This window comes from Populus alba, chromosome 6 (genome assembly GCF_005239225.2).
Source record: "Populus alba chromosome 6, ASM523922v2, whole genome shotgun sequence".
Taxonomy (NCBI): Eukaryota; Viridiplantae; Streptophyta; class Magnoliopsida; order Malpighiales; family Salicaceae; genus Populus; species Populus alba.
Genome location: NC_133289.1, coordinates 22,781,811 through 22,794,409, shown reverse-complemented (window position 1 = coordinate 22,794,409; position 12,599 = coordinate 22,781,811). Strand labels below are relative to the sequence as shown.

Below are 12,599 nucleotides of genomic sequence, written 5' to 3'. Positions count from 1 at the left end.
TACCTAATCGGCCAAGACAATTAAGTACGATATTAAATTAAATAATTAAAAAACTAGCACCAGGCCATTGCAGCAACTTGGTAAATAAAAAATTGCAAAAAAGATGAGTGTGGAGAAGCATGGCCGTGAGCTGATCATAGGACTTTCCTTTTTTTTATTTTAAGTTCTGAGTCATCAGATTATTAGGTCAACTTACACTAATTTTAAATAAAGCTTTTTTCGCACCTTAATGATCAATACTTAGAGAAAGAAATATGCATCGAATGGACATGATCTGGATCAATTTTTCTTGGTTAAATAACATTGTTTTGTGCATTCTGTGTGTTTTCTGGTTATTTTTATCGAATAAGGACCGGATTTATTCAAGTTAATTTAATCATTAAAAGCCTGATGAATCGGACGAGTTCATCGTATTATTATCTTATCAGATTTAACTAGAAATTCAACACACGCCAAGCTTCGAATCCTCCCGAATTTCTCTAGTTTAAGCCAAACAAGATTTGAATATATTGGGAGATGTCAAATTAACCACGTAAAACTGTACGAAGGTTTTGACAGTTCGGAACTTAAGAAGATATAAGCCTCGCCTCAGATCTCTTCAAGACTCTTTGATGACACAAGCAAAGCTATAAACAAAACATAGCAGTTTGTTTATAGAAATAAGCCAAACAGAAAGACCCATGTTTGCATATCCCCTTGTTTCTGTTACAACAACGACAAAAAATGAGGTGAGAGCTTCACCTACAAGACAAACTTGTCTGTTTCTCTATCACTTTAACCTCCTCTTCCTCTCCTTCCTTCTTGCTTTCATTTATTGCACTGCCAAAAAGCTCAGCTTTCTTTGAATCTGCCTCTTTTTGCATATATATCACAGACTGTTTCTACAACAAGTTGGTCAAAATTTATAAATGGTCTACGTGAAGAGTACCCATCAATTCAAATTGATGGTTCTCTTCTTCCTTTTCTATTATTTGTCATTAGTGAAATGTACCTATCAATAAGCTGTCATTCTTGATTATGATTTTTCTGTTTATCAGGAGTGGTTTTGGCCCTTTTGGGGTTTGAAGTTGTTTGTCTACCGTATTCTTGAGGTACATGCATGACTCTGTCTATTGGTTTGCTTCCTTGACTCACCATTTTGGTTTCTCTTTAGTTTTGTCCAAATTTTGGTGCCTCAATTGAAGGGAAGAAAGATTAAAACAGGGGTCCTTTTTTCTTTCACATTTATTTATGTTCAGTTGTTTTATACTTTATTAGTCTATGCTTTGGAATTCGATAGCCTGTTATCCTTTTCTTCTCTCTTACCTGGAATTTTCCTGAATCTGGGAATTGTTAGCTTTAGATGTATAGCAACCAGCTGCTTTCATAGTTCAACTTGTGAGTGCTGATTCAAGAGTGATCGCAGAATGTGGAGTTTGTCATTGGTTTGTTCATATAAACTGTTCATCAAAGCCCTTTTCTTCGTGTCCTGGATTTTGTAGCAGAATTTCGTTCTTTTGTTTAGTTTGTTTGTCCTCCTCTTCTTGAGTGTTCATGGACCGAAGGGGTTTGATTCGCTTTATGAGGTCCATTTCATTGTTTGTCCTCCTCCTTCCTGAAGCCTGTAAGGCTGGTCTCCAAAATGTAGGAACGATCTATCCAGGGTTTCAAGGGTCTCAAATGACTTGGATCAATCTTAATGGGTTGTTTCTTATATCCAACAACTCGAATTTCGCATTTGGCTTCTCAACTACTCAAGATGTTACACAATTTCTGTTGGTCGTTGTCCACACGGGTAGCTCGAAGGTCATTTGGTCTGCAAATAGAGGCTCTCCAGTTTCAAATTCTGATAAATTTATCTTCGGTGGAGATGGGAAGGTTTCTTTGCAAAAAGGGGAAGCTCTGGTTTGGACAGCTGATACCGGTGGCAAGAGGGTTTCTGCGATAGAAATGCAGGATTCAGGGAATTTGGTTTTGCTTGGGAATGGTGGTAGTGTACTTTGGCAGAGTTTTAGCCATCCTACCGATACACTTATATCGAACCAGGATTTTGTTGATGGAATGAAACTTGTAAGTGATCCTAACTCCAACAAGCTGACCCATATCCTTGAAATCAAGTCCGGAGACATGATGCTTTCTGCAGGTTTCCAAACTCCCCAGCCTTATTGGTCCATCCAAAAGGAGAGGCGGGTGACCATCGATAAAGGTGGTGGGAAAGTTGCTGTAGCATCTCTCATTGGAAATTCATGGAAGTTCTATGATGGAAACAGAGTGCTCCTGTCACAATTTATTTTCTCAGATAGTACTGATGCAAATGGCACCTCGATTGCAGTTCTAGGAAATGATGGTTTTATATCTTTCTACAATCTTGATGATGGAGGCAGTGATTCACAAACAAAAATACCAAGTGATCCATGCAGCAGACCGGAACCTTGCGATGCACATTATGTTTGTTCTGGTAACAATGTATGCCAGTGCCCTTCTGGTCTTAGTAATCGCCTGAATTGCCAGACAGAGGTTGTCTCTTCCTGTGATGGTTCAAATGGTTCTACAGAGCTTGTGAGTGCTGGCGATCGGCTCAATTATTTTGCTCTGGGGTTTGTTCCACCCTCTTCAAGAACCGATTTGGAAGGTTGCAAATCCGCTTGCCGTGGTAATTGCTCATGCCTTGCGTTTTTCTTCCATAACAGTTCTGGAAACTGCTTCCTGTTCAGCGACATAGGAAGTTTCCAGAACTCTAATGCAGGCTCTAGCTTTGTTGCATACATTAAAGTTTCAAGTTATGGAGGCGGTGGTTCCAATGCTGGAGGGGATGGGAGCGGCGAAAAAAGCTTTCCAATTGTTGTGATAATAGTCATTGGAACGTTGATTGTCATCTGTGGTCTCCTTTATATGGCATTTCGCTATCACAGGAAAAAGAAGAAGATGCTAGAATCTCCCCACAACACCTCAGAAGATGACAACTTCCTAGAGACTTTATCTGGGATGCCAATCCGTTTTAGTTACAGAGATCTTCAGACAGCTACTAATAACTTCTCGGTGAAGCTTGGACACGGAGGATTTGGCTCAGTTTATCAAGGAGCTCTCCCAGATGGAACCCAACTAGCTGTGAAGAAGTTGGAAGGCATGGGTCAGGGAAAGAAAGAATTTCGAGCTGAAGTTAGCATAATTGGCAGTATCCATCATCACCACTTGGTCAGGATAAAAGGCTTCTGTGCTGAAGGAACTCATCGCCTTCTTGCTTATGAGTTCATGGCAAATGGCTCTTTGGATAAATGGATCTTCAAGAGAAACAAAGAAGAATTCCTGCTGGATTGGGAAACAAGGTTCAATATTGCTGTGGGAACAGCAAAAGGACTAGCTTACCTCCACGAAGACTGTGATGTTAAGATCATTCATTGTGACATAAAACCAGAAAACGTGCTCCTTGATGGTCAATTCCTTGCTAAAGTCTCAGATTTCGGCTTGGCTAAGTTAATGAATCGAGAGCAAAGCCATGTTTTCACAACATTAAGAGGCACCAGAGGGTACCTTGCACCAGAATGGATCACAAATTATGCCATATCAGAGAAAAGTGATGTTTATAGCTATGGCATGTTGTTGCTTGAGATCATTGGTGGAAGAAAAAACTTTGATCCAACTGAATCTTCGGAGAAGTCCCATTTCCCTTCTTATGCATTCAAGATGATGGAAGAAGGGAGACTGAAGGAAATCCTTGATTCGAAGCTGAGGTTAGACAATGACGACGATAGGGTTTCCACGTCTATTAAAGTTGCATTATGGTGTATACAGGAAGATATGAATCTCAGGCCATCAATGACCAAAGTAGTCCAAATGCTTGAAGGTCTCTCCCCAGTTCCACTGCCACCAACTTCATCACCGTTGGGTTCCCGCCTTTATTCAAGTTTCTTCAAATCAACAAGTGAGGAGGGCACTTCCTCAGCACCATCGGACTGCAATAGTGATGCCTACCTCTCTGCAGTGCGACTTTCCGGCCCTAGATAACATTTGCTGAGGGGAATTCTTATGTTTAGATGTAGAGTTGAACCATTTCTGCAGATGTTTCCCATAATGTTCCTGTATATTTGTTATATTACTTTATAGTTTTGCTGCACTAGCCATTAGTTAAGCTTGATCGCTTTGTACACTCACTGATTTGAGATGTAAATTAAGAGTGTCGATTGTGACAAAGTGATAAAGCATAGAGAATTTCAACATGAAACATTGAAATCGCGTCTTATTTTCGACTAGATTCCAAGATTTAAAAAAGGGACTAGCTGTAAATGATGAAGTTATGATAAAATGATTGCCTAATTCCTTGCTGGAAATACACAGCCATAAAATCATCCTTCTTGTTGGCATGAAGACTCATTTCCACCAGAATTTTTCTTCTATTTTGGTCGAGTTGCTCTTTGTATTCCTTTATTTCCTAAGTTCTAAATGCTCTTGTCGCTATTTCAAACCAAGAGGCAACAAAAAACAGAAGCCCTCCACTTGTTGAAGAAACTAGCCAATAGGATAGGGTCTTTTGGTTCCACTTCTCCGTGACTCAACTTCGTCCAATCACTACCTCTCCAACTTAAAAAAATCCTCCCTACCCTCCATAGAGCAAAAACAAAAGCACTATCTTAACACAATCCATTAAAAGATGGCTTCTTTAACTATCCTCAGCACCACCAAACCCTCCTCTCTTCTCTCCTCCACGCTCTCCTCCACTTCTCCTCAAGAATTCAAATTTCCCGCCAACTCACAACGACCCTTTTCCTCAACTGTCAAATTTCGGGCCCTGCCCTTCAAAGCCTGCGCTTTTCCCTCTAACAACAATGATAACGGTTCTGATAATAGTAGCTTAATTATCCTTTTTTCTGCATAAGCAAATTCTCTTCTTGGTGTTGTTATTTTGTTTTCAAGTGCTTCTTAGTGGATTAATGAATTCAAAATAGAATCTTGATTGAGTTTTATTCTTTTACAGGAGAAAAAGATGATTGCTTTTCAACTAGAAGGAGTTTACTTGTCTGTATATCAACATTGCCTTTTCTATTTGGTTTGCATGAATTTCTGGAGGATCTTAGCGCAAACGCATTGCAGTAAGTTAAATAAACATACCCAGTTGTTGCTTTGGTTTTGGATTTGCATTTTCTCTTGTGAATTCTGGATTATTTAGGTATATAACTCTTGTGGCTTCACTAGGTTCCATCATTAGAGGTTGCTTGATGTTGCTACTTAAGTTTGCTAGGTGGGAATTATTGGGTTTTTGACCAGTGTGACCACTAATGCACACTATCTTCATGGATGATCCTTTAATTTGTCAATGCCACATGCCTATGGATACTTTTACATCAGAAAAAAATCGGGTTAGATTATGTAGTGTGTTTTTATGTTAATTTAGTGCCTGTCTTTAGATGCTGTACTTGTTGATGTTTGGTTTTTATAAGCTTATTCTTTTCATTGACGCTAAAGGTCGGATACAAACACATCTATGCTCATAAAGGAAGAAGTGAGGAAGGTAGTATCCAAAGGCAAGGCTGCTGGTGTACTACGTCTTGTTTTTCATGATGCAGGAACCTTTGAAATGGATGGGAATTCAGGTGTTTATTTTGACTAAATGATATTAGTTAAAAGTTATCAATTTCTGATTCCTTTCTCATTTGTATACCATTAAAATTAATGCAGGCGGGATGAATGGATCAATAGTTTATGAACTTGAAAGGCCTGAAAATGCTGGTTTAAAGAAATCACTGAAGGCATGCACTCAGTCTCTCATGCTTTTCTTGTTATAAACAGAAATTTGAACTTGCATATGTGTATTTGCAATTATGTTTGCAGATACTTGTTCTATATTAGATTTTTTTGCTTTGGCTAAATTTCCTTTTATCTAAATCCAGACTGGTCAATCTTAATACGATCTCCTGCCAGCTAACTCCATAGTGGGTGCATTGTTGTTTAGATTCTTGACAAAGCAAAGGGTGAAGTGGATGCAATACAACAAGGTGGTTATCTGAAATGTCACTATTTAATGGCTTCAAGAATAATGGACAGTGTGGTGCCTGGCTCATATGTTTTAGATTTTTCCACTATTAGTATCCTGGGCAGACATGATAGCTGTGGCGGGAGCAGAAGCAGTTTCAGTTTGTGGAGGTCCAACAATACCTGTTCAGTTAGGCAGGCTAGATTCACTGTAAGAGGCTAGCCTCTAACCTTACTATTTAGCAAATAATTAGACTTGACTTGAAGTGAACGGGATCATCTTATAGTTCATGAAAATATTTTCTAATAGCCTTGTATTTGAGTTTGAAATTCATGGGAAAAATAGTGTTCAATTTAATGTAGAATTTTGTAAGTAGAAATTTGAGTGTTATCTACTTAAAATTCCTGGCCCACATTATTAACAGCTGTTTTATCTTTGTAGGGAGCCCGATGCTGAAGGCAAACTTCCTCGAGAATCTTTGGATGCACCTGGTTTGAAGCAGAACTTTAAAAGAAAAGGCTTATCGTGGGTTCTTATCCTTTTCCCATAGACTCAATTGTTGTCATATTCTTCCTGGGCTAAGTCAATTTATAGTGAGGAATGTTAGGAAGATATTTTCAGCATATTTATCATGCTCAAGTTTCATTTTTACTATCTTGTCTGCGGAAAATATAACTTTCCTTTTTTGGCAGAACACAGGAACTTGTCGCATTATCTGGAGCGCATACTCTTGGAAGTAAAGGATTTGGAAGTCCATTTGTTTTTGACAATTCTTACTATAAAATTCTTCTAGAAAAGCCATGGAAATCTTCAGGTAAAAAAAAGCTAACATGAATATCATTTTTTAACAACTTTTCTTAAGACTAGCTGCGCTGCACAATCTCATATTATCTAGTAATGTCGTGTGACATCTCAGTGCACTGTTGGTTTAAGCCACATGCTTGAGTTGAGTCTATACTATTCTGAAATGATAATGTACATGAGGAATTATAAGAAGTTAATAAAACTTAATCCAAAACCATGGAAGATTACTTTTTTCTCACCCAATAATTTTTCAAGCCAAACTTTCTGTTAGATAAATCAAAATTGAGACAGAAGTATGAACATCTAGTAATCTAATTTGTCCCTTTTTTGCTTCAAAATTTTCTGCTTTCATATTGGCATTTGCGAAACTGATATTTTGATCTGATGTACTTTACATGACCTGCTTTATCATTTCTGTTTTTTGAATGTAGGTGGTATGTCAAGCATGATTGGTCTTCCTTCAGATCATGCTCTTGTTGAGGATGATGAATGTTTAAGGTTTGCCATTTTCAAAGATCTCTCAATCAAAGCATGTTATCTCATAAGTCTTGTATGCGTTGTCTCCTTACTTTGCAAAGCAGTTCTGAGTTGTACCCTCGATGAGTGAAGCATATAGCCTAGCCAGGGATAATGAGTGGTTCGGAATTCAATAACAAGGAACCTAGCAGACGATAGCCATAATAGTTGTGAAAATTCAGACATAATAACACAAGCATGTGAACATGCATTTTACACCTACTAAAAAATTAAAGTATTTTACTTAACTACAATTCGACAGTACATTGAAGTTTTTGCAGTCATTTTACAAAAGCTCGACTATGAACACATGCTATGTAATTCTTATCATGTAATGAGTGTTTAGTTTGTCATCCAATGCATGTGTTATGGTTTTTTGTGGGACATATATCTCGTCTTAAAGACATCCAAAGAGACGTGGACATGGATTCTATTTCCTAAACTGGTCACAGCTAACTCTTCAAATAGTTTCTTGCCTTATCTTATATATGCTTAACCTGAACCAAACTTGTTTAACTTTGATACATTGTTGTATAGATTTGAATTTTGATTACCTTTTCCTTTCATTGCTTAAACCTGTGTTCTGTTGCAGATGGATCAAAAAGTATGCTGACAATCAGAACATGTTCTTCAACGATTTTAAGAACGCATACATCAAACTTGTCAATTCTGGTGCAAGATGGAAAAGCTTGTAATTGTATCAAGAGTTTTACTTTTGTGTACTTTTATTCATAACTGAGCCCTTGTAGCATCCACCAAGAAAGAACACACACGATACATACACGAAACGGCTGCTTCAATGGTTCATTGCTCTTGGATGTGGTGTAGTGGGGTATATTATGCTTGAAATTTAGTAACTTTTAGTTAGGGCAAGAGACACATGGGAGATCTAACAGCTAGGTTGTCCAAAAAACACGAAAAACCGAGTAATTAATACATATAACATGCATGGTAGCCAGGTTGTTGAGAACATCCTTTCTGTAACCTGTTATGCAGGGTCTTAACAGGGCTTGTACTTGGAGGTTAAAACCTTAAATTATGGCTGTAATATTTATGTAAAAGATGGATTGATAATGATAATCACACAGGCTCAGCCATTATTACATGGCCAGTCCCTTGTTGATGCAAGGGTGAGTGCTCTATTTTCATGAAAATGGAAAGCTAGCCAGTAGGTGCTTGTGAATAATGCGATACGTAATGGAACGAAAAGGAAAACTCAGTCAAGTGGTTAGCAACTCCTTGTCACAGGACACTGATGCGTTTGTCGTTCATCGTTGTTCTTGGAGAAAGAGAAGTGAGATCCTGAGTTCAATTTCCATTATATATTAATTCACTCAGAGAATGGCGAAATATAGGAAAATATGAGTTTTCAAGCTCGAATACTGCAGCTTTAAAATATATAGAGAAAATTTTGAATAATCAATTAGTTGTTTTTTTTTAAAAAAAAAAAAAGCTACAATGTTGTTTAAACTAGTTAAATTTGACTGAACTAATTATAACCAAAGCTCTGAAACCTAACTAGGAAAGGAATAGTAGAAAAAAATTATATATGTTCTTGTTAGAAAGCTAATTTGACGTGTCTGAAATCTGATATGAATTCAAGGTAAAAGAAGGTGGTGTGATTGTAATCTCTAATTTATTACGACCCGATAAAAATATAATAGATTAAAGTATCTTAAAAAATGTTTTCATTATGACACTTTACAACAAAAACAAAATGGTTGAAATAACTATCAGCATGTAAAATGGGTTGGCGTTCGTGCTGTAATGTATAATATTTTTTATTTAAAAATATATTAAAATAATTTTTTATTTTGTTTATATCAATACATTCAAATTATTAAAAAATACTAAAAAATCAATTTAATATTTTTTATAAATAAATATAATTTTTAAAAATACTAAAAAACAAAAACTATTGCTATGGCAAACATAGTACAATCATTGCTTTGATTGAGTTCTTTTTGCATGCTGTGTTGTTGCTGGTCCTGCATGATCTTTACATGGACAATCTCTTGTGCAGCATTTAGTTATTGTTTTGGATACTAGAAATAAAAATATATTTAGTTGAAGAAAAAGATAAAAATATCAAAAAGAATTTGTTATTTTGATAATAATATATATTAAAGGTAAAATAGATTTTTTATATGTCTTGTCTACTATAGTTAAACATAATAAAAATATAATTAATTTTATATTTCATTAGCGATTTTTTTTTTTTCCCTATCTGATCTCCGGAAAACTAACTTGTTTGTTGACAAGGTGAGCGCTACATAGCTAGCTAGCTAGTAGATGTTTGTGGATAATTTGATACGTAGTAATGGAACGAAAACGAAAACTCGGTCAAGTGGTTAGCAATTCCTTGTCACGGGACACTGCTACGTTTGTCGTCCAACGTTATTCTCGTGGAAAGAGAAGTTCTATTTTAGGCTGCTTTTTGAAAATTGATTTTCAAGAAATTATTTTTTAAATTTTTTTATATTTATTTGTTATTAAAAAAATAGATGAATAAAAAAATTCTTTCTGATCAACAAAAAACACTTTTCAATCAAATAAAAATTTGACTTGGTTTCTAGAAAAGTGTTTTTCTTTTTATTTTGGGTGGAAAACACTTTCTAAAAGTTGTGAAAAATTTAGAAATATCATATTATTTACTGAATATATCAAATTTGATCCTTAAAATTTTAATTTTTATATATTTTTTGTTTTAAATATTTATTTTTCAATTTAATCCCTTAGAATTTAATTTTTATATTAATTTTGGTCTTCATTTTTATAATTATTATTTGCTTTTCCCTTACTATTTTTTAATTAAAATTTTTATCTTATCAAATTTGATCCTCATTCTTTTGATTGTTACTTATTTTATTTGAAATAATTTATTAAATGTTAATTATTATTATTTTAATTTCTTTATCTTTTAATTTTTTTTATTTTTTAGATTTGATATCTATTATTTTGATTATTATTTATTTTATTTGAGATCATTTATGAAATTATTTTTTTTATTTCATTTTCATTCAACTTTTTAATTTGTAAGATTTGTTCCTTATTATTTTAATAAAATTAAAAAAAAATAAAATATTAATAAGTTATTTTCCAACTCATTTTACATGACATAACCAAATATTTAAAAGTGTTTTTCAATTTATTTTTTATTACACTACCAAACATCAAAAAATAATTTACTTTTTTCAAAATTCACTTTCCAAAAAAACCTACCTTTCAACAAATAAACGGAGTCTTATAATATTTCATGCAACAATATCTCTCAAACTGTAGCTTTTATAATAGAGGGAAAATTTTGAATTCAAAAATTTTGAATAAAAGCTCTTAATTACTTTTTTAAAAAAAGCTACAACTTGTTTAACTAGTGGTTAGACTGACTTAATTAATTAAAACCAAATTTAATTACAGCAGTTAAACTTAATTAGGAAATGAATAAAAAAATAATTAGGAAAAAATACTTCAACATCAATTTCTAGGTCTAATCTAAACATAAATACAATACAGTTGGTTATGATAAGTTGATCAATGATTAAATTTTATCTTGATTTAATATTTAAATTCAAAATTATATATATATTTTTTAGAAAACTTGTTTTATGCATGTAAAATATGGTATGAATTTAAGATAAAAGAAGATAGCATGATTGTAATTTTTAGAGTTTTTAAACCTAGTTTGGTGTCGACCCAGGTCACCCGGGTCAATTCTAATTTTTTTTATAAATCAAAATGATGCTCTTTTTTTTTTAAAAAAAAAAAAACATAGTCAATAAGTTACAACCGGATTTTTAATCAAGTCTTATCATCAACTTGCCGGGTCACTCAAGTTTTTTACTTTTCTTATTTTTTTTAAACCCGACTTTATTTTAATTTTGGGTTAACCGAGATCCTAGATCAATCCCACTACATCAAACAAAGTTTTAAAATTATAGTAATTTCTAATGTATTAAAACACGATAAAGAAATAATAGATTAGAGTATCCATATAATAAAAAAAATATGCTATCATTACGCCTTGACAGTAAAAACAAAATGTGTGAATCTATATGCAAAATAGGTTGGTAGTATCATACTGCAGTGTATAATATTTTTTATTTAAAATTATATTTAAATGATTTTTTTAGATTTTTTTTATATGAGTATATTAAAAACATCAAAAAACATCAATTTTATATTTTTTAAAATAAATATATTTTTAAAAAACACCAATATACAAAAGCCACAGAACTCCCAAACGGAGTTGAATCATTGCTTTGATTGATTGCTTTTTGCATGCTGTGTTCTTGCTGGTCCTGCATGATCTTCAGCATGCCATAAACAATTAGGAAAAATAAAAAAAGGGCATACATTAACACAATTAAATCATATATTCGCGAGGGCAGTCTAGGAAAATCCTCCCTCCAGTTACAAAATCCTCATGAAGTTACTAGACAACAATGCATGTCCAAAGATGTATGCCTGTGGGTCAACCCTTAAAGTTCAATCTTATGTCCTAATCTACCACTTTATTCCATGCTTATCTGGCCAAAAATTAAACAAATAATAATTAAATAAAAGAGAACTAAAAAACTATAAGCTAAAGGTTCTCTATTCCATTTTATTGCTACTTAATAAGGAAATTTTGACCAGTTATTCTCTCAATTGTCCCCGTAATGCTCGTCACCAACCAATTAAATATTTTGCTCGTGGGAATCATAGTAATCCAGCATATATTTATATATATAATAATGTTTAACATGCCATATGAAATTCCATGTTTAAAATAAATAATAAATAAGTAAACATAGAGTATAGATTATATTTTGGTATTATGTGAGTTTGGCCAACTAAGTGAGTAATTAAAAGAATGGGTGTGACAAAATAATATTTTCTATGTGTATTATTGCCAATGGATTATTTTCTTCCCAAAAAGAAACAGTCAAGGGGGGCTATCAACTTATATCTCTAACAATAGTGACTACTCTAACTCTTTGGGATTCGTACGGTTCAATTTATCCTTTAGATGATAAGATGAGCTAATGACTCCCTTATCCATTCATGTATTTATTTTTTTTTTTTTTTTGTTTTACAAATGAATTAAAATTACCAATTTTAATGGGATGTGGATGAATGAAAAAATTATTTATATACAAAATTTATTCATAAAATGAATGTTGGGCCACACCATTAGAGCCCTTTTGTTTTTGTTTTTTTTCGAAAAACAAATAATTTTTATATGCTAATATTAGTTTTTTATATTTTTATATGCTAATATTAAAAATATCTTTTAAAAATAAAAAATATTATTTTAATATATTTCAAAATAAAATGATTAATATTAAATTTT

At 33.5% G+C, this 12,599-nt stretch overlaps 2 protein-coding genes across 3 annotated transcripts; both read left to right on the top strand.

The window, feature by feature from the left end:
* The first annotated feature begins 405 nt into the window (after positions 1-405).
* On the top strand, positions 406-4,304 carry LOC118050269 (G-type lectin S-receptor-like serine/threonine-protein kinase SD2-5). Its single transcript, XM_035060568.2, has 2 exons — positions 406-728; positions 1,038-4,304. The coding sequence occupies exon 2, from the start codon at positions 1,534-1,536 to the stop codon at positions 3,982-3,984; it is 2,451 nt and encodes an 816-aa protein (XP_034916459.1). The 5' UTR covers positions 406-728; positions 1,038-1,533; the 3' UTR covers positions 3,985-4,304.
* A 171-nt stretch (positions 4,305-4,475) lies between these two features.
* LOC118050275 (putative L-ascorbate peroxidase 6) lies at positions 4,476-8,239 on the top strand. 2 transcript variants are annotated; one of them, XM_035060577.2, is made up of 10 exons: positions 4,476-4,811; positions 4,952-5,066; positions 5,440-5,567; positions 5,653-5,723; positions 5,927-5,969; positions 6,061-6,157; positions 6,389-6,472; positions 6,640-6,761; positions 7,183-7,249; positions 7,860-8,239. In XM_035060577.2, exons 1-10 carry the CDS (start codon positions 4,628-4,630, stop codon positions 7,960-7,962), a joined length of 1,014 nt encoding a protein of 337 aa, XP_034916468.1. In that variant the 5' UTR covers positions 4,476-4,627; the 3' UTR covers positions 7,963-8,239. The 2 variants fall into 2 exon arrangements, with proteins under 2 accessions (XP_034916468.1, XP_034916467.1); XM_035060576.2 differs by having other exon boundaries at positions 4,478-4,823.
* The last annotated feature ends 4,360 nt before the right edge of the window (positions 8,240-12,599 follow it).

Bases quoted from the DNA above. Each gene is read 5' to 3' on its own strand.
- LOC118050269 (XM_035060568.2), top strand. From the start codon at position 1,534: ATGGACCGAAGGGGTTTGATTCGCTTTATGAGGTCCATTTCATTGTTT.
- LOC118050275 (XM_035060576.2), top strand. From the start codon at position 4,628: ATGGCTTCTTTAACTATCCTCAGCACCACCAAACCCTCCTCTCTTCTC. The intron at 5,568-5,652 runs GTGTTTATTTTG...AAATTAATGCAG, and splicing joins TGAAATGGATGGGAATTCAG to GCGGGATGAATGGATCAATA. The intron at 7,250-7,859 runs GTTTGCCATTTT...GTTCTGTTGCAG, and splicing joins GAGGATGATGAATGTTTAAG to ATGGATCAAAAAGTATGCTG.